Genomic DNA, 24,370 nt, shown 5'->3' with positions numbered 1-24,370 from the left:
CTCCTAGGGCAGACGCACACATTTTCCCCTTCAGAGTCACGTGAGAAGCCCACAGCAGACACCTAACTCAGCCTGCAGAGGCAGGGACATCAGAGGAGGCTGCCTGGAAGAGGTGATGCTCAGCAGTAGGAACTGGCTTGTTCCCAGGCTCCGGCTCCCAGAGATCTAACACAGACGGACGGGCACCGTTAGCTCTTCCGTTCCAAGAGCCTGTCCCGGGTGCTATGGCAAAGACGGTGGAATCGGACCAAAGTGAGAATTCCAACTTTGCCTCTTCCCGGCTGGATAACCTCGGGAGCGTAGCTAGACCTCTTTGACCTCTGTTCCCTGTAAAATGGGGAACAAAAGCTGCCTCATAGGATTGCTACGGGGATTAAGAGAGTGGGGCACCGGGTGGTTAAATGCAGATAATTATGGCTATTATCTCCCCGGGGACGTGCGTCCAGACACCTAACCCCGAGCCCGGTCTGGCACCGCAGATCCTCGCCCCTTCAAGGACCGCGGGAGGCCAGAAGGGCGACGAGACCCGGGCCGCGGGGCTGTCTGGCTGGCTTGCGGGCCGCAGCCGCATTTCCGGGCCGGCCGGAGCCCGGAGCAGGGGGAAGGGCAGCCGAGGCCTGCGCTGGCCGCGGTGTGACGCGCCCCCTCATTTGCATGCGGCGCGCCGATTGGCCACGGCGGCCGCCGGGACCAGAGGCCGGCCCCCTCCCCCTCCCGCCGCAGCGGCGGCAGCAGCTGGTCTCGGTGTAAACAAGTCGCGGCGGCTGCGAACCCGGGCCGGGGGGGACGGCGCCCACCAGGAGCGCCCCCCACTCCCAGGCCAGGCCACCTCGGCGGACCGGGCCCCCGCGCGCCCAGGCGAGGTGAGGCCCGCATCGTCAGGGCTGCGCGTCGCCCCGAGCCCCCGCCCCGCCAGCGAGGACTGCCCCCTTCCCCCGGCGTCCGCCCCCCACCCCCGCGCCCCAGGTGAGCCCCGGGGTCTCAGGTAAGGCTCCGCGATGCAGGTAAGAGCCCCTCGGCATAGACAGGGCCTCTGCGCCCCCCCCCCCCCCCCCCGCCCCAGGTAAGAGCCCCTCCCCTCCTAGGTGACCCTCCACCTTCAGTGAGGGCCTCTGCCTCTTCCAGGTGAGGGACCTTCTCCCCAGGTGAACTCCCTTGTACCTCAAGTGGAGCTGCTAACCCCCCCCCCCCCCCCCCCCCCCCCCTGGCAGTTCAGGTGAGGTCCTAAGGACCCTCCAGCTCCTAACCCCTCCATACTCCCCCTAAATGAGAACTGACAGCTCATCCAAGCCAGAGCCCCTTCCTCCAGCTTCAACTGCCAGGTCCGCAGGGGTGAGGCCGGAATTAGATGCGTGACTCACCTCAGGCTTCTCCAAGCCTCAGTTTCCCCGTGATGCAACTTGAGGCCTCCTCAGTGAGTCAAAACTGAGCCGGTTCCGGCCCCTGGAGAAGCTGCTGCCTCTGGGGAGAGGAGACAGCAGCCAAGTGTGACGGAGAGAGTCCCCATGGCCCTGGGTGTGCCCGCGTATGTGTGGCCCTGGTCCTGACAGCCCACTCCCTCCCCGGCAGGCACTGGGCTCCCTCTGCTCCCCGTGGGCTGCTCCCCGGGTGGGGCCACTGCCCCCGGCCCCCGCCATGGTGCGTATTTCAAAGCCCAAGACGTTTCAGGCCTACTTGGATGATTGTCACCGGAGGTATAGCTGTGCCCACTGCCGCGCTCACCTGGCCAACCACGACGACCTCATCTCCAAGGTAACCAGGTCCCAGTTGGAGGCGAGAGGGGCTAGCTGGCAGCTCTCCCACCAATGGCCCTGACTCCCTTCCTTTCTCCCTCCACCCTTTAGTCCTTCCAGGGCAGTCAGGGGCGTGCCTACCTCTTCAACTCTGTGTGAGTATTTGGTCCCCCTTCTTTCTTTCCCTGACCTCTGTTGTGACCTGTGACCCCTGGCATCGTGCTGAGACTCCCAGAGTCCCCTGATTCAGGTTGGAAGCTGATGTGATCGCCCTTCTCTTGGATGCTAAGAACAGACACAGTTGGATACAAGCTAGCGGGGGGCTTTGTGATGGCGGGACCCTCCCTGGGACTGCCCCCATGTCCCTGCAGGGTGAACGTGGGCTGCGGGCCAGCCGAGGAACGGGTACTGCTGACAGGCCTCCATGCTGTGGCTGACATCCACTGCGAGAACTGCAAGACGACTTTGGGCTGGAAATATGTGAGTCCGTGACCCCTGACCCCAGGCAAGCCTTTGACCCAACCTCACTTCACCTCCTCCTCACAAGCAGTCATCTGGTAACCTTCTGGAGTGTACAGGCCCAGCTCACTCAAGTCAGACTGTCTTTTCATCCCCTGACCATGCCCTCTTCTGTCACATCTTGCAAGGGCTTTTAGAATTTTTCTCTCCCATCCCTCACGTGCACATGCGTCCCATTTTAGAGATGAGGCGATCAGCAGAATGACCATTTATTGAATGCTTACGTGCCACGCACTGTTATGTGCTTGGCATATATTATCTCATTTCATTGTTACAACAATCCTGTGGGTAGAGTCTGTAATTATCTCCACTTTACAGAAGAAAGGAAGGCCCAGAGATGGTAGGTAACTTTCCCAAGGTCACACCACGGGTAAGGAACAGAACAGGTACCAGAGTCCTGGTTGCGTGTTTTGTTGTCTGTCTGTTTTTAACTCCAGATCCTCGGCCACCGGCTTCCATTGTCATTCAGAGGTTCAGAGAAGTTGCCCCAGACCCCACAGTGACATGGAACTTGGGTCCATGAGCTTCCTTTTCACTGCCCTCATGGCCACAGCTGCTATCCGGGGTCTGATTTCACTACCTGAGTCTCATTTCCTTATCTGGCTGTGGAGGATGAAGCCACCACCTGGCACCCAAAATTGTCATGGGGATCAGATTAGATGCAGCAAAAAAAGATGCTCTTGGGAAACTGTAGGGGACATGGTTGGTTCCTCAGGCTTCACTTGGAGTTTTGGTGCCTCTGAGAGGTGGATGCCCCCAGCAGAGGCAGGCATCCTGCCCTCATGTGAGTTCACCCCTGGCCTTGCCACAGATTTGTGCTTTGAGTCCCCGGACAGGTGGCTCAGCCTCTCTGGACCTCTGTAAAATAAAGAGATGGCCTAATCCAGATATCAAAAACTCAAGGGTTTGCAGGGCCAAGCGCATACTGTGGCTCTGCAAAAGAGGCACCATAGATCTGGGGTAGTGGGGGAGGAGGGTCTGTAGCAAACTGGTGTAAGCATGGCCTGCCTATATCCTAGTATTTTTAAGTTATTTTTACTAAACTCTCTGATGGCCAAATAAAACACCTGCATAGACCAAAATTGCCCTTCAGGCTACCAGTTTGTAATCCCCGGATCTTTTAGAAACTTCCATATCCTCTCTGTTGGAGCCAACATTAGTACTTAAAAAGTACCGGTGATTCAGAGACCTCTGTCTGTCCCATTAGTGAGAAACCTGGCTCTGTCATTTACCAGCTGTGTGTCTTGTGGGCAGGTGGTTTGGCTTCTCTGCATGACAGTTTCCTTATATGTAAAATGGGGCCAGTCATATCTATTCCCCAACCCGATCCCTTTTGGTAAAGCCCTTGCTCCAGAGATGCCGTCCTCTCCCCTCTTTTCAGGAACAGGCCTTCGAGAGCAGCCAGAAGTACAAAGAGGGGAAGTACATCATTGAACTCAACCACATGATCAAAGACAACGGCTGGGACTGACCCCTGCTCCTGCCGCATGTGGCTCGAGCCCGGCCTGACCGCCAGGGGGCGCCACTGGCTTCCCTCCACGAGAAGGGAGCTCTGGACCCTCAGGGCTCCTGCAGAGGACGGATCCAGCTCCTGTACATATATTTTATTGCATGCACTGTGACCTTGGGGGGAGCTCAGAAGGAGGACGACACCCCCGCACTTCCCTGCGATCTGGCTGGCTTGGATCTCGTTTTTAACCCCTTCCTGCCCCGCCTGCCCTATAGATATGGCCTGTGTGCTGCTCTCCTGCCCCCAGTGCACCGTCTGCCCTGTGAACTTCTCCCACCGGGCCCCTTTTACCCCACGCGTGTCTGCTCCCCTTGTTCTGTAGCGTTTGTACATAATAAAACAATGGAGTGGAGACAGCCCCAGGCTCACGTGGAATCCGGGAAAGGGGGACTCAAATGCAGATTCCTTCCTCCGTCGACCTGTTCTTTTCTGGGCCCCCACACGGCATGGAGTAGGCACTGCGGTCAAAGCTGGGAGTCTGCCCTCCGGAGACTCAGCCATCTGAGACCCGGGACCGATCTCACTGTCCGTGCAGATTCCCGAGCCCACTCTGGCTCCCTAGGCCTTGACCTCGGCTGATCTGCGCCTTCTCAGCTTTAGCGTTTTGCCGCCGCCTAGGGGCGAGCTCTTCTGGGAGGCAACCGCGCAGCCGGCTTCACCGCCCCTCTCGCCGCCACTACAACTTCCAGCGGCCCCAGCCGCGTCCATCCGTCTCCTCCGCACCGAGTCTCGGCGCTGCGCCTGCTGGGAAGCGTAGTTCCGAGGGTTCCCCAGCGCGGGACCTTCTGGGAAACCCAGGCGCCAGCCGTCAGTGGCTGTCGAGCGGTGGGTGCTTCGGCACCTCGGAGACTCGGCGGAGGGTGGAGGTTTTTCAGAATGGGAACCAGGAAGGACTACAGGGTTCAGGCCTCGGCTGCGGAGTCCTCGAGGTCCCCAGTGCCCCGCGTAACAATAAGCTCAGGCCGCGTCCCTCCAGCCCTGCTCTTTCCCTCAGGTCATGCTTCATCCCTTCCAAGCTCTGGCCTCCAAGTGAAGGGGGATTGGGGGGGGGGGGGGTCACCTGCTAGAAAAGTGTGGGGCGCCAAGGTCTGCCCCGGGACTCTATGGACTCCATCCCAGGGTCCAGGCCCCGCCCCTCAGTAGCTTATCCCTAGCCGGGGCTCCCCCCGTGGGAACGGGGACCAGCTGGCCGGAAGCGCCAAACTGCGTCCCTGTCGAGCCCCGGGGATCAATCAGGCCGAGGAGTTAATTATGTAATGAGGGGGCAGGGGGTCGGGGCTAATGAAGCCTGGGGTGGGGGGAGAGAAGGGGAGGGTACCCAGGTATCCGGCCCCCTCTTGGACCCCTTCCAGGCCCCAGGGGTCTCCACCCAGCCCAACTCCAGGGCCCCAAATAGGGGAGGGGCTGTGATCCTGGGTCTGGAAGGGGCTGAGCTGTGAGCTATAAAGGGGGCATCTCTCAGCACCCGGGGACTCTAGGCAGCGTGACCTGAGGCCAGACAGGACTACTCCATGTACCATCCACGAGAGTTGTACCCCTCCCTGGGGACAGGCTACCGCCTTGGGCCCCCCCAGCCGGGAGCAGATTCCAGCTTCCCGCCTGCTCTGGCAGAGGGCTACCGCTACCCTGGTGAGCATGGGGGCCATCTCCGGTGTAGAGGCCGTGGGGGGCTGTGGCCCTCTGCTGGCTCTCATTCCTCCCCCATCTCCAGATCTGGACACTCCCAAATTGGATTGCTTCCTCTCCGGGATTGAGGCTGCTCCCTGCACCTTGGCCGCTCCCCCACCCCTGCCCCCGCTGCCCCCAGCCCTGGGCACTGAGCCGGCCCCCCCAGCCCCAGACGCCCTTCATTCGCTCCCTGGAGTCAGCCTGAGCCTGGAGAACCGGGAGCTGTGGAAAGAGTTCAATTCCGTGGGAACAGAGATGATCATCACCAAAGCTGGGAGGTGAGGGGCTGGGCCAGGGTCAAAGGGCCCAGTGTGCTCCTGGTGGGGGTCTTTTGGGAAAGGCAGAGTTCCTGGTGAAGGGGCTAGGTTTGGGGGTTCCTAGAGGGTCTAGAGCGCTGCCTAAGTTCAGGGTGTGATTGTGGCCTGGGTCACAGGTTACTCTACGGCGGGATCAGGGGTCATTCTGTGGCAAAGGTCAAGGGTCAGTCTGTGGAATCTGTAGCTGGTTTAAGGACCAACCTACGGCAAGGGTCCTAGGTCAGTCTGGGCCTGGGTCAGAAAGTCTGGCTGGGTTATAGTATAATTCATATGTGGCCCAGATCAGGGGTCAGTCTGTGACTGGAGCCAGGGTTCAGACTACGATTGGGGTCAAGGGCCAGCCAGTGACCAGCATTCAGAGAAATCTGGCCAGGATCAGGGTCAGTATGTGACTAGGTCTGGGGTTGCCCTGGAGGCATGGCGTGTGGCCTGTGAGCCAGGAGCTCGGGCCTGAGCGTGGTAAGTCCTCGGTCCCACTGAAGGCAGGACACTGTTTTCCTGAAGCAGGTATGTCCAGCAGTGTAGACTGTGGTGCTGGAGACTAGGTGAGGAGACCAGAGTGGGGAGCGGTAGGCTCTTGGCAAGACTTTAGGGACAGAAGCGTGTCACCACTGCTTCTGCAGATGGAGTTTGAGGGCTTAGGAGTCCAGAGTCTGGCTCTGCTCCTAATCTGTGTGACCCCGGTCAGATCACCTGTCTGTCCCGTCACTTCCGGCTCAAAGACCCTGCCCTCTGGATTCTAATTCCACCTCTCTCAACGTTTCTCTGACGAAACGGGGTGAGCGCCGGTGGTGGCTGCGCCCACCCCTGGCCGGCGGGTCGCGCCAGGCCTCTCCCATCCCCTCCCCTGTCCAGGCGCATGTTCCCTGCTTGCCGAATATCAGTCACTGGGCTGGACCCCGAGGCCCGCTACCTGTTTCTCCTGGATGTGGTTCCAGTGGATGGGGCTCGCTACCGCTGGCAGGGCCGGCGCTGGGAGCCCAGTGGCAAGGCCGAGCCCCGCCTGCCTGACCGCGTCTACATTCACCCTGACTCTCCTGCCACCGGTGCCCACTGGATGCGGCAGCCCGTGTCTTTCCATCGTGTCAAGCTCACCAACAGCACGTTGGACCCCCATGGCCATGTGAGGCCCTGGCTGGGACAGGCTGGGGGTTGGGGGTGGGACCCCGGGCGGGGAGTCATCTTGTTTCTTCCCTCTCAGCTGATCTTGCACTCCATGCACAAGTACCAGCCCCGCATACACCTGGTGCGGGCAGCCCAGCTTTGCAGCCAACACTGGGGGGGCGTTGCCTCCTTCCGCTTCCCCGAGACCACATTCATCTCTGTGACAGCCTATCAGAACCCCCGGGTAAGTGACTCTGCTGGAGGGGGTGGGGGGCCCCACCCAGGCCGTGGGAGCTCTGACTCCGCATGTGTGTCCCCAGATCACACAACTGAAGATCGCAGCCAATCCCTTTGCCAAGGGCTTCCGGGAGAATGGCAGAAACTGTAAGAGGTGGGCATTGCTCATTCATTCACTCCTTCCTTCAGCAAACGTCTATGGACGGCCCACTGTGTGTCTGGCACTGTGCTGGAAGCCAGGAACACAACAGTAAGGAAAAACACTTATTCGCTCGATGATCCCACAGATACTTGTCTTAGCACCTGCTGTGTGCCGGGCACAGTTCCAGGCACTGGAGATCCATCATGAAGAAAAGAAATGAAGCCCCTGCCCTTATGGGACTGACACTCTAGTGGGCAGAGTAGACAAGTAAACACGAGAAATAAATAAAATATAATGTGTTAGGGATAAGTTCTGAAGAGGAAAGAAAGAAAGGAAAACAGGAAAGACTGGAGTGGGGTATTTATTAGATTAGAAGCCTGTTCCAGGTCCTGAAGTATGGGAGGAAAAAGTCCTGAAGGAAGTGGATATCTGAGGAACAGCGTGCCAAGAAGTGGGAACAGCATGGGCAAGGGTCCTGAGGTAGGAGCACACCTGCGGTGCGGCTGAAGTGGAAGAGGCGAAGAGGCAAGTGAGAGGCAAAGAGGAGCCAGGCTTTGTTGGACAGTGAAGGTTTATTTAGGACTTTGGCTTCTGTTCTGAGTGGAGCTCTCTCAGTCGAGCTGTTCTTTGCCCTCAAGGGGTGTACAGTCAGGCAGAAGAGACAGCCGTTAATCAAAGGGTCACCCTAACAAATATACAGCAGAACAGTTGACAGATGCTATGAGGGTGGTGGTGTAGTGCTGTGGGAAGTCGGAGGACTTCCTTGAGGACGTGAGACAAGAGCGTGAACTGAGCCAGGGATGAGCTGAACAGGTGAGCAGGGGCAGATGAGAGGATTCCAGAGGATGGCTGCCAGGCAGCCGGTGATGGGGAGGTGGCCTCAGCCCATGCCCTGGCCTTCCAGCTTGGGAAGGAGTTTCCCAAATGCAATGAAGGCAATAGGAAACCACTGGAAACGTTTAAGTGGAAGATACTTTGCCCTTTCTAGTCCCTTAATTCTCTGGCCTTGAGTTCCTTCATCTGTAAAATGGGTATAATAATGGCACCTCCCTAACAAGGTCCCTGGGAGGGTGAAAGGCCTGGCACCTGGTAAGTGCCATTATTACCATCATCATCATCATCATCACTATCATCATCATCATCATTGTCACTGTCCTCTAGGGAGCGAGATGCCCGTGTGAAGAGGAAACTGAGGGGCCCAGAGCCAGTGGCCACAGAGACCTATGGGAGTGGAGGTGAGCGTAGTCTCAATAGTGATGGGGGCCAGTCCTCAGATGCTGTTCCTCCTTAGCCCGACCTCTCTCTTCTGCCTTCCCCAGATGCACCAGGGGGCCCCTGCGATTCCACACTGGGGGGGGATGTCCGTGAGTCAGATCCCGAGCAGGCCCCAGCCCCCCGCGAAGCGGCCCAGGCCCCGGCTCCTCCGTGTGGCGGCTCCAGTGCCGAAGCCTACCTTCTGCACCCTGCCGCTTTCCACGGGGCTCCCAGTCACCTTCCAACCAGGCGAGTGGGACGAGGGCGGAGTTGGGCTGTTTCAGGTCGGGGAGCCCTGCGTCCTGTCCTGACACCTCCTCTTTACTTCAGGAACCCCAGCTTCCCTGAGGCTGCGGACTCAGGGCGCCCGGCCCCCTACTCGGCCGCATTCCTGGAGCTGCAGCCTGGGCCCGGGGGCTCAGGATACCCAGCAGCTGCACCCCCAGCCCCCTTCGCCTCGCACTTCCTCCAGGGGGGCCCCTTCCCCCTTCCCTACCCCGGCCCTGGGGCTTACCTGGACGTGGGCTCCAAACCTATGTACTGAGCTCTTGCTGGGCCCCTCTGCCTCCCTCCCTGTCCTCGGTCCCAGACCTCCGCTGCCCTTCCCCCAGGCCTGCAGCCCCATCACTTCCACTGGCCCCATCCCCCACACCAAATGGCGGCCCGGGGGGCCTCCCCCACCCCACTTCACACTTTGATTTCACTCCCACCCACCCTGGCTTCAAAGCTCTGGCTAAGCTGCTGGGAGTCCAGCTGGGGCCAGCTTCCCCTTCCAGGCTCTCACCTCGGTGTGAATGGAGGGAGGCTCTGCCTGGCCAAATGGGGCCACTGCCCAGCACCCCCTCCTCCTGGGCCTCAGCCTTGGGCTCTGCAAGTTCTACCCCCTCGCCCCAGGACAACCCACACCAGTTTGTTCTCAGGACCAGAGTATTTTTGTTAATAAAACTCAAAAGACCTCAGTGCTCTGGAAACATTGGCTAATGGTGTTTAGCCCTGGGCAGGGCTGGGTGAGCAAAGGTTTTGTGGGGAGACCCGAGCCCCAATTTACACTTGCCAGTTTCCAGCTGCCTGACCTCATGCATGTAAATCAACCGGCTTTGGTGCTGTTTCCTCTTCAGGGAAGTGGGGAAACGTGAATGTCCTGACCCTGTTTTGAGAATTAAATAAGGCTGCTGCTGAGAACCCAGCCCTCTGCCTGGCACGGCGGAAGCCTTCCCGGAAGTCACTGTCACTGAATGCAGACCAGGAGGCTCCGGGGCAGTCAAGGTCCTCAGGTCTACCCCAGGCCCCAAGGCCGGCATCGCTGCTCAATACCAATCGAGTCTGACACAAACCCAAAGACCATTTTTCTCCTTTTATTAGAATTTTTCTTTCTCTCAAAATTTTTTTATCTAAAAACAAACAAAAAAAAAAGGAAAAAAGAAAAACAAAAAATTATTGGAAACATCATGGTTCAAGTGGGGAGAAAGGAGAGGAGCATGGAGCGGAAGCTCCAAGCGTCTCCAGAGAAAGTCCTCACCCTCGAAGTGCCCTCTCTGGGGGGAGAGCAGAGCCGAGACAACCCCCCAACGCCCGGCCTCCGTCTGGAGAAGAGGGCAGAGTCACAGTGGTCCGAGGGCCAGAGGGGCTGGAGGGATCACAGGAAGTAATCGGCCACAGGTTTCTTGGAGGGGATGCCCCGGGTCTCTTGGGGCGCAGCCTCGAAGATGATGAAATCTTTCTGGAGATGCTCATCTAGCTCCAAGATGGCTGCCACATTCCCACAGCTAGAAGCAGAGGGCAGTGGTGTGAGAGGAGTGGGTCAGCCCGGGCCCCCACCCCCACCCCCTCCTCCTGGCCCAGGCAGCTCACCGGTAGCAGTAGTTGGGAGCCGACCACACAGTGAGCACAGTCTCATTGAAGTGCCACTTATAACCTTCCATCACCAGTTGGTGGGCGCGACAGATCATGTCAATATCGTTGGCTGCATTAAACTGGGCCACCACGTCACTGCCAAACAGGTAGCCAGCCCCACGGGGGCTCACGCCCCAGCCTGTTGTGTCTGAGGCAAAGGAAGGTAGGGATGGGGGGAGAGGGTGTCCTCGAGGTTTCTCTGGTGCCCACCGCCCTTCAAAAGAGACCATCCTGTCCCCCTCTCTCAAGCCCCACGGGGCCAGAGCACACGGCCTGTGTTCTGGGGGATCCTGGAGACAGGACAGCAAATGCTGGAGAAAATCCACTCCAAAGGAGAAAGAAATTTTCTGACGGTTGGAGCTATCCCATAACCAGAGTGACCATGTGACTTACAGGCCAAACAGGTGCACACAAAAGCGAGAGAAGACACTTATAATGACCACATTGGTCCAGCAGGTGACAACAAGGGCTGTCCTGGCTGCCCTGGGAGCAGTGGCCAGGCAGGCGGGCACGGCAGTGAGGGGGCGGAGGCTGTGCGTGTTACAGCAGGAGCTCTGGACTGGTACTTGGGAGACTCGGCGTTCAGTCTTGGCTCTGCTCTGTACCAGCTGGGGAACCCCACAAAATGAGGGACGTTCGTGGGACTGTCGTTCTCGGAGTGTGAACTCTGCAGAAGCCCCTTCAGGTTCAGGGGGCCAATGGTTTCGTCCCAAACAAGCCTCTGAGCGATGAAATACACACCCATCCCCACTCCGAGCTCACGAGCACCAGCTGCCCACACTCCTCCTCCTCTTTGAGGGTGCCAGGGGGCAAGCCGGCCAAGTGCAGACACCAGTGAAGACCAGCTCCACTCTGCTCTTCCCTAAGCCCGCCTGGCCTGTCTCTTCAAGGCGCTTGCTTTAGCTACAAGACCCCCTCAGTCTCCTGCCACACTAAGGGTAGAGCCACCCTGCCCTGCCTGCCTGCCCTCACCTTCAGGGTCAGACCAGAGCAGGTCACACATGGGCCCGTCATGGGGCACTTCTTGCTTTCGGTCAATCGTCCGGATCTGGTCCAGGGTCTGGATAGAGGGGGAGAGGCCCCCATGCACGCAGAAGATCTACAGGGGGACAAGAAAGGAGTGAAGGCCGGCTGAGCCCAGTGCCTCTTCCCCCGCGAGTCTGATCCCCGCGGGACCCGGTAGCCGGCCCACCTTGCCATCGATGATGGCCGACAGGCTGAGGTAGTCAAAGATCTCAGTGCAGTAGCGCCACACGGTCACCGAGCCATATTTGCGCAGACACTCGTCGTAGAAGCCGTAGACCTGGGTGATCTGGCGGCTTTCGTGGTTGCCCCGGATCAGGGTGATTCGGTCAGGATAGCGAACCTGGAGGGGGCCACCGATCCAGGGCTGGGGGCTGGGCTCTGTCCCTCCCTCACAGCCCCACCGGCCCTTCCCAGATCTCCTCATACTTGCCCGCCCTGTCACCTCACCACTACCCCAGCCCAGAGTCATGCCATCTCTTGCCAACCTCACAGGCCCCGGTCCCTCCTCTAGGGGATTTGAGGCTGACCCCTCCCCATCAACTACAACGTATCGGTTCCCCTTTCACCACTAAGTCCTTACCGAGACCCTCAGGTGCTCTGTCATCTGGAACTACCAATGGATACCGCACCCAGGTGAACCCAACACCCTGCCACTTTCCGAGCACGGGGAGCCTCTATTCCCTCCCCTCCAATGGCGCAGCTCCGCCTTCTCCTCCAGGAACCCCATCAGATGCCCCCGAGCCAAGGAAAGCTGCTCTGCCCATCCCCGGGCAAGCTGAACACCAGCAGGACGGCTCAGAGCTGGGGGTGGATGGAGAAGGAGACGAGGGCAGGAAGGACACAGGTCAGGCCGGAGGCGGCCCGGGTGTGGGCACCGGAAGCCCAGGTTCCCACCTTAAGTGCCAGCAGCAGGAGGAACGTTTCGACGCTGTAGAAACCACGATCCACAAAGTCCCCCATGAAGAGGTAGTTGGTCTCAGGGACGTCGCCACCCACCTGGGGAGGGAGGAGTGGGGGGAGAAGGGTTTGCTCGATCCTCACCTGTCCCCCGCCGTGGCAGCCCATGTGCCGGTCAAGTTGAGGCCCTTCTTTCACAGAGGGCCCACCAAACAGGAGGCCTCTCACTCACCCAAGTCAAAGCTTCCACTCTCAATTAAAGGGGTCTTCCAGTCACCCCCCAGGTCACCTGTCCCAGAGTCTCCCCACACTCACTCTGAACAGCTCCTTGAGGTCATAGAATTGCCCGTGGATGTCGCCGCATACCTAGGAAGTGAGGAGAGCTGGGTCGGAACTCGCACAGCCGGAGAGCCTCCGCCTCCAGGGGCTGCCCTTCAGAACACCCGCCGCTTTAGTAGCTCCTTATCGCTCCCAGCTAAACCTCAACTTCTCAGGGCCACCAATCTACTCTCCTACCCGGACTTCGTCTGCTCTGGAATCACCCCGCATCCCGTACTGAGTGCCAGCTGTTCTGTGGGCAAGAGCTAAAACTAGGTCTCTCGAGCTAGGCCTGTAGCTTCTGGAGGACCTGGCCCCTTCCTCTCCGTGTTTCCCTCAGGGAACCCGGAATAAAGCTACTAATGACACAGAATACACAGAAATGTGTGGGGTAGAATCACTCACCAGATTCAGAGTCCTTCTGCCCTGAGCAAGAGTATCCCCCCATCAGCTCAAAAGACCCTTCCCGTAACATCCATTTCGTAAAGCAAAGCTCCCTTGAAGATGGGAGATGGACACACGGGACTTTCCGGGCTCTCAGGGATGAGGGGCAGACCTCTGTAGCCCACAAGATTAAGGGGAACGGCCACGTGCCTAGGCTCTGGGAGGACACGCGGTACTCACTGTGACTGGCGAGTCCACCCTCTGTACGTTGCTCTCCTCTACCAAGATCTCTCTGGGGATGGGAGAAGACCAGGGTCACCACAGCCAGGCCAGCCCAGCTCAGCCCAGCCCAGTTCCTCATCTTTTGGAAGGGAGGATCTGAGGTGGGCCTTGAACCTCTAGGGGGCAGGAGTGAGGTGTGCAATATCCCCAGGATGGGCTGACCGCAGGCCTCCCCAAGGCCAAGAGGCCAGAGCCCAAACTCTTGCTGCGGCATTCAAAGCCTTTCCAAGGAGACAGTGGCCTTTCAAGCCCTGACCCTCCCTGTTGCCCTTTCCCACATCCAGTGCTCGTTCCAGAGAACAGACCCGCTCTCCACGCAGAGCTCTCTGCTCATGCTGCTCCCTTGGCCTGGAGCGCTCCGAGACCGCGCCCCCGGCTGAGCCTCCTCTCCGCCCGTCACGGAGGCTTTCCCCAGACTGTCCAAAGGCACCCAGTGATCAACACACCATCAAAGTGATGCGCTTTTGCCTTATTTACAGGGAGTGACAACTTTGTTCTTTCGTTCCTCCCTGCAGTGGAGTCTACTACTACTCGAGAGCGCGTGACGTGAAACCACTCTGTCAGCTACACACACACAGCGAAGTAAGCGGTGCCACGTTTCCAGATTTCACCCTTGGTGATGATGGCAGCAGTGACCACTCCAGTTCACGCCACACCCCAGGACCGTAGTGAGAGCTTGGTGTCGATGACACAAACCCAACGGCCACCCCCCAAGGCGGGCACTATGGTGACACCCACTGCTCAGGGGAATAAACTGGCCACGGTCATACAGGTGGGATTTAATTCAGGCAGCCTGGCGCTGCCACCTAGCTACTCTGGTGTGGGGGGCGCCCAGGCACTGGCCTTTTTCTGCCAGCCTCCTCCTAGGAGACAAGCAGCTCCCTGAGCTCCGAGAACGGATGCTTTCACCTATGGCCCTGAAGATGCTCTCTATGAAAAAGGTGGCTTGAGGGAAGTGCGTTTGCTTGGCTTTCTGGGAATGGGGGGACGTTCGGGGGAAGGCACTGGCAGTGATCGAGCGGCCATCCAACAACCAGGCCCTCCCGCTAGGAACGCATCTGGCGTGAAACACTGTTCCACATCAACTGCTTATGATGACCTCCCCAATGGACTCAGGGAGGTTCTTTTCCTCCTCGACAGAAAAACCAAGGCTTAGAGAAAAAAGGGGGCAGGATCACGGTCACGAAGCTGGAGAGTGAATGAACTGAACTCAGGAGCCCAATCTCCTATGAATCTGTGCCGGCCTCATCCACAGATTCCGGGCCCAGCCTCCAAGCCCAGCTCTGTCACTCACAACACATCATCCGCCCTCTCAGGGGTCACACCCGCCCACCTTTACTTCCACAACGAATGCTACCTTTAGAAAATGCCTGCCAAAGTGCCAGCCCCTGTCCCTACAGATGCAGAATCTCATCTGAGCTCCGTAAGGACTTCAAAGACTTGGAGAGATGGAGAGACTTGACCAGGATTACATTGTTTATAGGTGACGAAGCTGGGACTCATATTGAAAACCACCGGATTCAAACCCTCTGCTCTTTTCCTGTACTGGTATTTTTAGTAGGACTGAGTTCAGTCCACACACTTCAGGCCTCTCTAGTTCCAAGGGTTTGAGACTATGTACCCTGTGAGCAAAGGGAGGTTCCTAACACTTTCAGCCTTGGCTGGGCCCCTGGTGGGTCTCCAGGAGGCCATGGCCAGGTGCAAGAGTTGTTCCCCCTTCAGAATGGGCCCAAGATAATACTGGCCAACCTGGGCCTCAGCCCAGTACTTCCCAGGCCCTTCTCAGTTTCGGCTGGATGGGACTCTCCCACTCCTCAGTCCTCTATAGCTCCCCAGTGCTTTGTACACAGTTTAAGTGTCTCTGCTTGGCTGTCAATGAGCATGGAGTACAGTGAAAGATCTGGATCCAAAATGAACCTCCCCTCCAACGAGCTGTGAAACTGCAGGCAAGACATTATCTTTTCAGAGACTCAGTTTCCTCTTCTGTGAAACACTCACGCTTGACCTCACGAAGCCCCAGGGCTGCTGCCAAGAGCAATGGAGACGGAATAAATTACCTCTCTGTTATTCTGAAAACTCCACCGTGCTATTCGAGCATTAGCTATCCTCACCACTGAATCAATTCAGGCCCTCTGGGCAAGATGAGTCTAACAGGAAAAAGAGCAGTGCCAGGCAACAGTTGGTTTAAGTTCCTAAAAATGCCACTCAAGACAGAGAGAACAGGGATGACTAAAAACATCTTGGGGCTCTTCCAGTCAGGGAAATTTCCTTCAAACGGCAAAACACAGTCAAGACAAAAAAGGGCCTTGCCTGTTCACCAAACAGGCCTCGTCTCACTGCTATGAGTCTGCCTGTGTGAAGTAAAACCAAGCAAGAGTCTGAGAGCCACAAGTTCAGAACCTAGCTCCGCCACGTTCTCTCTGGGTGACCTCAGTCAAGTCATCAGGCCTCCAGGAGTCACGTTAAATGGAGCAAATAGTCCTGACCTCCCAAAACTGCTGTGAGGAAGACGGAAGTTCCTTGCCAGTACGAGGCCTGTTGTGGAACCGTGGGCCTGCTGTTCAACAAACGTACGGTGGTTCTCCTGGCTCTTTCCCTACAATTCTCTGGCACGGTGCAAGCTGCAAACAGTACCTTAGGGGAGGCAGGTTTAAGTGGTCTCCTTGCTGGTGCCCACACATCTCGGGGCCTCCACTCCTGCCCTCATCCTACTACAAATGTCCTTCCTCCCTGGCCCTGCTCCCATCAGCCAGCCAAATGATTTTCATCCTTCCAGGCCACCTTCTCTTAGACGCCTTCCCTGATGACTTCAGTCCATATCAGCAATGCCCTCTTCCTACACGGTAACAACAGTAACACCTAAGGATTAGTGAGCACTTACGTTGTACCAAGGAACTATGCTAAGCCCACCCCACGCACCAACTTACTGACTCGTCACAGCCATCTTAGTAAGTACTATTATCCCCAGTCTACAAATGAAGAAACTGTCAGGGACCTCAAGATCACCAACACAGCCAGTAAGTGGCAGAGCTCACCTCCCAACCTAGAACCATCACATTCCAAAGCCTGAGCTCCTAACCACTACATCATCCTACTTCCCACAGAACTCAAGGGTTGGGCTTATCCCCAAAGTTCAGTTCCTCCAAGAAACCTCTGTTCCTCCGGCAGGTAAAGTTGTTTCCGTGAGCTTCCTAAGTATCTTATGACTCTCTAACGCCACTGAAAACGCGTCACTTCATACTTTCGGTGTTTTTATCCAGGTCTGTCTTCTCCCAACAGGCTGGTTACTCGAGGGAAGTGGCCCTATTCTGCTCCTCTCTGGGAAAGATGCCAGGATGATCCAGGCCCCAAGTTCTCACTGGCTTTGCCCCAGACCGGAACCCCCTTGGGCAGCGGGGCCACCAGGCTCACCTGGCCTTAGCGCACAGGGCCTTGACTTCGCTCTCTTTGATGAGCTCGCAGCGCCGCAGTTGCTCGATCTGCCGGTCCAGGTCGCTGATCTCCGCCATGGCCCACCACCCGCCCCCGGCGCGGGTCAGAGCCGGGGCCGCCGCCCCCTCCGCACCGCACAGGGGTCTCCTGAGGAACGAGAAGACGAGTCCGTGGATCAGAGCGTCCGTAGGGGGAGCGGGGGGGTGGGGGTGGGGAGGCAACTAAATTCTGGCGCTGGCCCGGCGCCCCCACCCCCACCCCGGCCTCCCCTCACATCGGCCCCGGGACCCCCAGCGTCCCACGGCCCTGGCCGCTCCCCGCTAACTCCCGCCGAACCCCGCGATCCCGCGCTCGGGACGGTGGCCTAGAGGGGTCTCAGCCTATTACCGCCGCCGCGACTCCGACTCCGGCTCCGGCTCCCGGACTCCCTGCCTGCCTTCCTCCTTCCCTCCGCTTTGGGCCGCCGCCACCGCCGCTTCTACTTCCGGCCCCGCCGCGGAAGCAAAGGGAGATCAGTTCCGCCGCGCGCCGGATGTGGCGTCATACACACCTTCCCCCTCGCGCGCCTCGCCCTTACCCCCACCTCTCGGAGCAGAGGAGTAGGGATGAGCCGAAGGAAGCGGATGTGGGCAGCGTGCGGGCGGAGGTCACCGGGGGCCCGGCGGAACCGCCTCTTGCGAGCTGATGGACGCCTCAGTCCGCCCCACTCCCATCTCCGTTAGGGAAGCAAGCTGAGCCGCGGGGCCGCCGTGTAATTTTGTGACACGCTTTTATTTACCTGTTTGAGTCGGCCTACCCATCCCTGAGGGTCACCCTTGCAGCCCTGGTGCTTAGAACGAGGCCTGGCACAGTAGGCATACCTAAACATTTGTTCAGTGGCTGGAAGAATCCTGTCCAAATCTCTTTCCGTGGCCCCAGAGAAATCTCTGCCGTAGAGGACCTCCGAAGTTAGAGGCAGAAAGGAGTCCACCTTGCCCACACCGAGTCTGGGCCTCAGTCAAAATGACCTCCCAGATTCCAGAACAGTACCCCCCGACACCCTTCAGTTGCTTCCTGTTGCCTGCAAGTTTTATTCCTTTTTTTTTTTTTTTTTTTTTTGAAGGAATCAGTTCTAGTATCTCCACCTATCACATGTTCTGGAATTCACCGTTAGTATAAAAAGCCCACCCCCACCCCCACCACTGGTATTTGGGGAAGTGACTGGTCTGTGAGCATACTTGGTGTCTGAGACTTTGCACATGCTGCTCCCTTTTGAAAACTCCTTTTTGCTATCTTCTGTTGATCTTCAATTTTTATTTGCTTTCCTTAAGACTTTGTTTCAGAGAATTGAGTGAGGCTAGGCACAGAAGCGAGGCCAAAGTTTAGAGAGGCACTGGGAGTGGGGTTGGTTTTGTATGTAGGTAATAGATGCAGATGTGCACTGAAGGAAATGACCAAGTTCTTAAACTCCTAAAAGTCCTAGGTTAAGTCAGTTCTATGCACATCACTACAGGAATTCAGTAGGTCCAGAGAGATCACAAAAGTCAAGGTTATTTTTTTCCCTCCAGAAGGGAGCTCAGACAGTAAAGGGCCCAGAGGGAAATTCAGGAAGTGGCAGGACTCACTAAGATCCCTGGTTAGAGCTAGGGCCTTTAACAGCTCAAGAGACCTGATACAGTTACTGCTACAGCCCAACCTGGGTGACTGGGAAAGGGTTCAAGGTGTGGCAGAGGCATTAAGTACGGGGCCTTCATTCTGGCTTCACGGAACGCAGCAGCTACTTTGGCCCAGTTCTTAACCTGGAACCTGCGCCCTGTGTTGTTGAGGGGGCTGAACGATCTGTGTTGTTGAGGGGGGTTGTTGGAATAAATTCCAGGTTCTTCAGGCGGTTCCATGGTCCAAGGAAGGTTAATTAAGAAACCAGTTCTAATCCCATCTCCTGTTGAGATGGGAAAACAGACAAGCTCAACGGTACAGATTAAGGACATAGGCATTAATAATCTTGTCTTCATCAAGAAAGTGCAACCTCAGGCAGCACGGACTTAAGCGGGAGATGGGAATAACAACACCCACTCATACAGATCACTTGCGTGGTGTCGTGTCGTTGTCACCTGGCTCATACCACTCAGGAAATGTTGGCTTAGGTTAGTGGCTGTTTTTGTCACAGGGGCCTTGTGCACCTGTGAGTTCTGGGTCTAAAAGTGAGATGAGCCTAACACATACTCCCCCCAACTGTGAGCCTTATCAGGTGCTGCTGGTAAAAGCAGATGGGGAGCTTGATGGTAGGGAGAAAATTTCACGAGCTCTCTTCTTGAAGCCCTGGGCAAGCATAAAACAAAGCAGGAAGGTCCTCTCCCAACCCATTCACTTTTCTCCTGCCCAGGAAGGAAGAACAGGAAACAAGGGATCTTTCTTCTTCTAGGCTCTGCCACCTCCCCTGGCCCTCCCCGGTCCTGAACACCAGACACGGACGGCACACTCCCCCTTAAATAGATGTTTATTGGCAGTGGGCTGGAAAGAGCAGTGGAGTTAGCATATACAGACAACACCACACACCAATGTCACATGGGAGGCAAAAGTGATGGGAAAGAGCAGCCTGGAGCCCTGGGTGAAGTCCCCTCCTCCAGAGTGAGTGTGGGAGGGGACGGGGCCTGGAGTGTTGAGGGGGCAGCCTTAGGACACCTCCGCTTAGTAGGCATGGTTAGAGATGAAGAGAGACTCGCTGGCTGCAGCCCCAGCCTGACCACTTGGGGTGTACTTTCCTTGGCAAGCGAGGCTGTTGGCCTAAGAGGGGAGAGGAGCCAGAGTGAGGTCTCATCAGAATCCCGTCCGCCCCGGCACCCCGCCCGCCTCTTGCCCCCATCCTTACCAGGGCTCGCTTGACATACTCCTCCTGGGCAGCCTTCAGGTTCTCCTTCTTTCCACCCCAGGCCTTCAGGGCAGAAGCCTGCAGGGCTCGGCCATAGGAGAAGGTCAGGGCCCATGGCTTCAGCAGGGGGCATTTGTTGATGGCGTTGAGGTTGATGGATGCCTCCTCCTCACTCTGGCCTCCAGACAGGAAGGTGATCCCTGTAGAACAAGGGGTGAAGAGGGGGAAGCAGATATAGTCAGAGACTCAGGGCTTGGTAGGAGCCCCTAGAAGCTGAGCTGGAAGTCAGACCAAATGGGCGTAAAGATTGTGGGCACAGTTCATCTACCTCCCAGAGGTCAAGATGAGGATGTGGGTCTCACCAGTGACAGCGGGGGGCACCGTGCGGCGCAGAGCTGTGACAGTTGCCATGGCAATCTCCTCATGAGAGTATTTATGGGTGCAGGCGTGGCCTGGGGTTACCATATTGGGCTTCAGCAAAGTGCCTTCCAGGTAGATGTGGTGGTCACTCAGAGCCTTGTAGACAGCAGCCAGCACCTAGAGCAGAGCAGGGCCAAAGTCGGTTGCGATCGAGGCGGGGGGAACAGGGGTTAGTCCTACAGCCCTTGGCCCAGTCGCCTATCCACCACACTGCCCAGGCAGGCAGGGAACTTACCTTCTCGGTTACATACTGACAGCGCTTCAAGTCATGGTCCCCATCAGGGAGGATCTCGGGCTCCACGATGGGCACGATGCCATTCTGTGGGGTGAGGGACAGGGTGGCCATGAGGCCTTTTAAGCTGAAGCCCACCCATAGCTCTCCACAGCTATCAGCCAAGATCTTATCTCCGTGATGACAGAGACTCATGGCCTCACGGCCCTCAGCAAACTGTAGGGAACAGGCATCTCCTCCAAGACACCCACACAATCCCTATTCTGCTCCTCTGCTCACAGAACCCCCGAGTGTCCTCCACAGGCCTGAGCCTGATGCTTGGGGAAGATCCAGAACAACTGCGCTGGGGGAGGTACGTATACTGGCAGATGGGTGGCAGGCTAGCTGACACTCTGGAACCAAATGAGGTAGGAGGTGGCCTGCTGGGGAACTGGAGGCCCACCTGCTGGCAGATGCTGGCATAACGGGCCAGCACGTTGGCGTTTTCCATGATGGCAAGGGCTGAGGGGGTGTGTTCCCCAATCTTCAGCACACAGCGCCACTTGGCAAAGTCGGCTCCGTCCTTCTTGTACTGGGCACAGCGCTCAGACAGCCCATCCAGCCCTGGAGAGGGAACAGAATCGTCAGAGCACAGCAGAGGAGGGGGCAGGCGGCTCCCCACTCAACCTCGGCACCCAGAGGGCTGGTGGCCTGGGTGAGTCAGTCTGTAGGGCAGGCAACAGTTCTCACCTTGGGTGGTAGTCTCGCCGTTCGTTCCTGCCAGGGGTCCCCCGCCCTCGCCCCCCTGTCGGGGTGGGGGCGCCCCAGCAACAACATAAGATAGGAGGAGTGACCTCTAGTACTCCACTCTGCCCCTCACTTTACTTAATCTTTTTTAAAAATTTTTTTTTCAACGTTTTTTATTTATTTTTGGGACAGAGAGAGACAGAGCATGAACGGGGGAGGGGCAGAGAGAGAGGGAGACACAGAATCGGAAACAGGCTCCAGGCTCCGAGCCATCAGCCCAGAGCCCGACGCGGGGCTCGAACTCACGGACCGCGAGATCGTGACCTGGCTGAAGTCGGACGCTTAACCGACTGCACCACCCAGGCGCCCCTCACTTTACTTAATCTTAAGTGATACCTCACGGTTTGCAAATGTTTTCAGTTAGTTACAATACCTGGGCTTAGGAAGGAAGATACACGGGGAGGTTACTGGACAAAACCTGGACTGCCACCACTTACTAACTCTGCGAGCCAAACACTTCACTGCCTTGAGCTTCTGGGTCTTAGTCTGTACAAGGGGAACGCCTTGCTCTTGGAGTTACGAGGATGAAAAGTGCCAGGCAGGGGTACCTGGCTGGCTCAGTCGGGGGAGCATGTGACTCGATCTTGGGGTTGTGAGTTCGAGCCCCACACTGGGTATAGAGATTACTTAACTAAAATATTAAAAAAAGAAAAGAAAAAGAAGCCAAGCAGTTCCCATACGTTTCTGGCTTTTCTCACACATGCTTCGGAGGTGGCCTGGGGCAGACTCCACTCACGTCTCCAGGCTCCCAACCCAATGTCCACCCCCACCCCGGCCACTCTGATTTCTTTCCCCGAGATCCATCTCATATCCTGAGACCCAGCCCCCTCACCTTGATGCCCACAACACCGCCCTTGGATTTGATGACTTGGGGGAAGGGGCGGCCATCGTCCGTCTTCTGGTACAGTGTCTCATGGAAGAGGATGACACCCCCAATGCAGGGATTCACACGGTCGTCGGCAGTCAGCAGCAGCTGGCGGTAGAAGCGCCGGTTCTCCTCGGTGTTCTCGGTGCCGATGGACTGCAGCCGCTTGGCAATGCTCCCTAGGAGGGGACATCGTATAAAAATAAGAGGATCAGCCTGTCACCCTCAACCCTGGGCCCTCCTCCCACTGTGTCCTGCCCGTACCAGTGGACTCATCTGCAGCCAGGATGCCCTTGCCCGGAGCCACAATGCGGTGAGCGATGTCAGAGAGCTCCTTCTTCTGCTCTGGGGTCAGCGCTGGGTATTGGTAGGGCATGGTGCCGGTCAGTTCCTGGCCAAAGGAGGCAGACAGGGGAGGAATGGTTAGCTGGGTCTTCCCATGGTCTCCCCACAAGCAGGGCCCCTTGCCTGGAGGTCAGGACAAAGGTTCCCTACCTCCCCTAGTCCACACTGGGCAGGTCTTGGGGCACTTCCTGTGCCCAAGCCTCCCCTACACCCAACTTCCCTGTACTAGGCCTACCTCCTGTACCTTCCCTAACTTTGTTTGTTGCTGGGTGTTTCCCACCTTAGGGTGGGGTTGCGTACTGGCATCTGTGGTAAAGCAATAGGCCAGAGACATGGAAAGACAGGTCATGTAGAAGCTGGACCCTTCTGGCTTGCGCTCTGCCATGGGGTCACCTTGCCTAGAAGCAGAACCGAACTGGAGTATTTTAGAATTTAGAGGTCGCACATCAGGCAGAGGGCCCAACAGAAGGACCCAGAAAAGGGAAAGCTCTGGGCTTCAAGTCCCACAGAAACCAAGGGCCAGAGCTGAGACTAGAACCCAGATCTTCTGACTGCTGTACGGGATCCACCCAAGATTCCAGGGCCAGCCCAGGCTCCAAAGCCTCAAGGACATCCCAAGGTCAAACTTCTCCTCCCAGGGTTGGGGGAGGGCCTTAGGAAAAGGGTGTTAGAAAAAAGGGCAGGAGGGTAACGGGAAGCCCAGGAAAGGGCAGCAGAGGAAGCCCAGCCCAAGGGGGAGGAACGGGGTAAGGTTTACCGATCTCATTGCTCATACAGGGTAAGAGAATTGTAGAGAGGCGAGCGGCCCCACCCCTTCCCCTGAAAATGCTCCTGTCTGCCCGCACAGCTGCAGCTGTTCCAGGCTCACAATCAAGGTCACCAGATAAGTAAAGGCACGGAAAGTGTTAACTGAGCAGCACGCGCTTCCAAGGGGTTTCCCCTCCTCCCCAGGGGGGTCCCACCTCCCAGGGCAGGGACCAACCACGCTTTCGCAAACCCTGAGAGTATACGGGCTGGCCCCCACCCCCTCGCTGCCTCTTAGGATCACCGCAGAGGCAAAAGGGCCGTAATCCTTTGCACCTGGGATCCCAGCAAGAAAAGGAGAAAAGGAATGGGTCTTCATCTCGTCCTGCTTCCTCCTCCGCCATGACTCAGCGCGCGTAGTCGCTGCATTGCGCAGCAAACCAAGGAAACTCAAGCTGAAGAGGGTTGAGGAGTCCGGGCTGGGAGCATGTATGTGGGAGGTAGTGGGGCGGGGGGAGATGCTGGGACGGGGGAATGGGGGTGGGCTCCGACCCGACCGGCCACTGCCCCCAGGATCCTTCTCCAGGGTCCCTGACCTTCGCACACGGCGAGGGGAGCTCACCTGGCACGGGAGGGGGCGGGTTTGCGGGGTGCGGCGGTGGAGCGCGACGGGCCGGCGAGCGGACTGAGGGAGCGAACGCGGCAGTCGTCACCAGCACCCTGGTTCTGCGGCGCGTTCCAAGCGGAACGCAGCCTACTCAGCTCCGGAGGGGGCGGCGCAGGGGGCGGGAAGCAAGGAGGTGGCGCCGGGCTTATAAAGGCACCGCGCCAGCCTCCGCCGGGTTTTTTCCCTTGAAGGGGGCCGGGAGAGCGCTGGCGTCCAATTGCAGGAGAGGAACGGTGGAGAGGCCGCCCCCGAAAGGCGAAGCCCGGAGGCGGCGCTTGGGCGGGGCCAGCGCTACGAGAACACGATCCTTGGCCCCCCCCCCTCACCCCCCGGTCCCCTAGGACGTGACTCGGGCCACATCCTTCGGGTCGCCTGGGCTCTCCACCCCCCACCCGCCGTCTCCCTTCTCCCCCCAGTTGGCGCGTTCTGGGGAGCCGTGACTCAGCCGATTAGGGGCCCCGGAGGAGATGGGAAGGGAGGTGGGGGCAAGTGGGTGCAAGAGCCTGAAAGGACGGAGGCTCAGCCTCCCGGTCTAGGCCCAGCCGCGCGGCCGCGGGGCAGCCCCAGCTTCCGGCCTGCGCTGATGCAGCGTGTGTCACACTGTGACAGAACCCGGAGGTTGGGCGTCTGCCGGCCTCGCCTGCAGGCTCGACTTGCGGGCTCTGGAGCGCGGGGCCGCCCCTCCCTGGGTCACCAGCCCAGGCGGAAGAGCGGCGGGGGGGAAAGGGCGGCGAATGGCTGCCCCGG

General features: G+C 58.0%; 4 protein-coding genes across 5 annotated transcripts in view; 2 read left to right on the top strand and 2 right to left on the bottom strand.

Moving 5' to 3' along the window:
* The first annotated feature begins 398 nt into the window (after positions 1-398).
* On the top strand, positions 399-4,119 carry YPEL3 (yippee like 3). Its single transcript, XM_040463215.1, has 5 exons — positions 399-863; positions 1,570-1,752; positions 1,845-1,888; positions 2,105-2,213; positions 3,634-4,119. The coding sequence occupies exons 1-5, from the start codon at positions 402-404 to the stop codon at positions 3,721-3,723; spliced, it is 888 nt and encodes a 295-aa protein (XP_040319149.1). The 5' UTR covers positions 399-401; the 3' UTR covers positions 3,724-4,119.
* Positions 4,120-4,545: 426 nt separating this feature from the next.
* TBX6 (T-box transcription factor 6) lies at positions 4,546-9,443 on the top strand. Its single transcript, XM_040463167.1, has 8 exons — positions 4,546-5,391; positions 5,474-5,708; positions 6,603-6,870; positions 6,949-7,095; positions 7,172-7,242; positions 8,392-8,465; positions 8,550-8,733; positions 8,815-9,443. Exons 1-8 carry the CDS (start codon positions 5,274-5,276, stop codon positions 9,026-9,028), a joined length of 1,311 nt encoding a protein of 436 aa, XP_040319101.1. The 5' UTR covers positions 4,546-5,273; the 3' UTR covers positions 9,029-9,443.
* Positions 9,444-9,949: 506 nt separating this feature from the next.
* PPP4C (protein phosphatase 4 catalytic subunit) lies at positions 9,950-17,227 on the bottom strand. Its single transcript, XM_040463080.1, has 9 exons — positions 17,104-17,227; positions 16,696-16,863; positions 13,243-13,294; positions 12,616-12,666; positions 12,298-12,399; positions 11,570-11,743; positions 11,350-11,476; positions 10,336-10,525; positions 9,950-10,250 (listed from the first exon to the last, which is right to left on the bottom strand). Exons 2-9 carry the CDS (start codon positions 16,791-16,793, stop codon positions 10,121-10,123), a joined length of 924 nt encoding a protein of 307 aa, XP_040319014.1. The 5' UTR covers positions 16,794-16,863; positions 17,104-17,227; the 3' UTR covers positions 9,950-10,120.
* A 1,947-nt stretch (positions 17,228-19,174) lies between these two features.
* The window catches only part of ALDOA (aldolase, fructose-bisphosphate A), a 10,608-nt gene continuing 5,412 nt past the window's right edge, over positions 19,175-24,370 (bottom strand). Inside the window, exons 1-9 of one of the 2 annotated variants that reach the window (XM_040463249.1) lie at positions 23,579-23,744; positions 22,132-22,258; positions 21,835-22,046; positions 20,946-21,000; positions 20,659-20,819; positions 20,220-20,303; positions 19,927-20,101; positions 19,565-19,764; positions 19,175-19,479 (exon numbers count right to left, since the gene is read on the bottom strand). In XM_040463249.1, the coding sequence (XP_040319183.1) occupies positions 19,384-19,479; positions 19,565-19,764; positions 19,927-20,101; positions 20,220-20,303; positions 20,659-20,819; positions 20,946-21,000; positions 21,835-22,046; positions 22,132-22,243 (1,095 nt within the window). In that variant the 5' untranslated portion in view covers positions 22,244-22,258; positions 23,579-23,744 and the 3' untranslated portion in view covers positions 19,175-19,383. Of the gene's footprint in view, positions 19,480-19,564; positions 19,765-19,926; positions 20,102-20,219; positions 20,304-20,658; positions 20,820-20,945; positions 21,001-21,834; positions 22,047-22,131; positions 22,259-23,578; positions 23,745-24,370 lie in introns of those variants that run through there. The other variant, XM_040463248.1, reaches the window with a different exon arrangement.

This window comes from Herpailurus yagouaroundi, unplaced genomic scaffold (genome assembly GCF_014898765.1).
Source record: "Herpailurus yagouaroundi ecotype Mexico unplaced genomic scaffold, PumYag 379, whole genome shotgun sequence".
NCBI classification, from domain to species: domain Eukaryota; kingdom Metazoa; phylum Chordata; class Mammalia; order Carnivora; family Felidae; genus Herpailurus; species Herpailurus yagouaroundi.
Note: the sequence above shows the minus strand (reverse complement) of the source record. Positions and strands in the feature narration are given on the sequence as shown.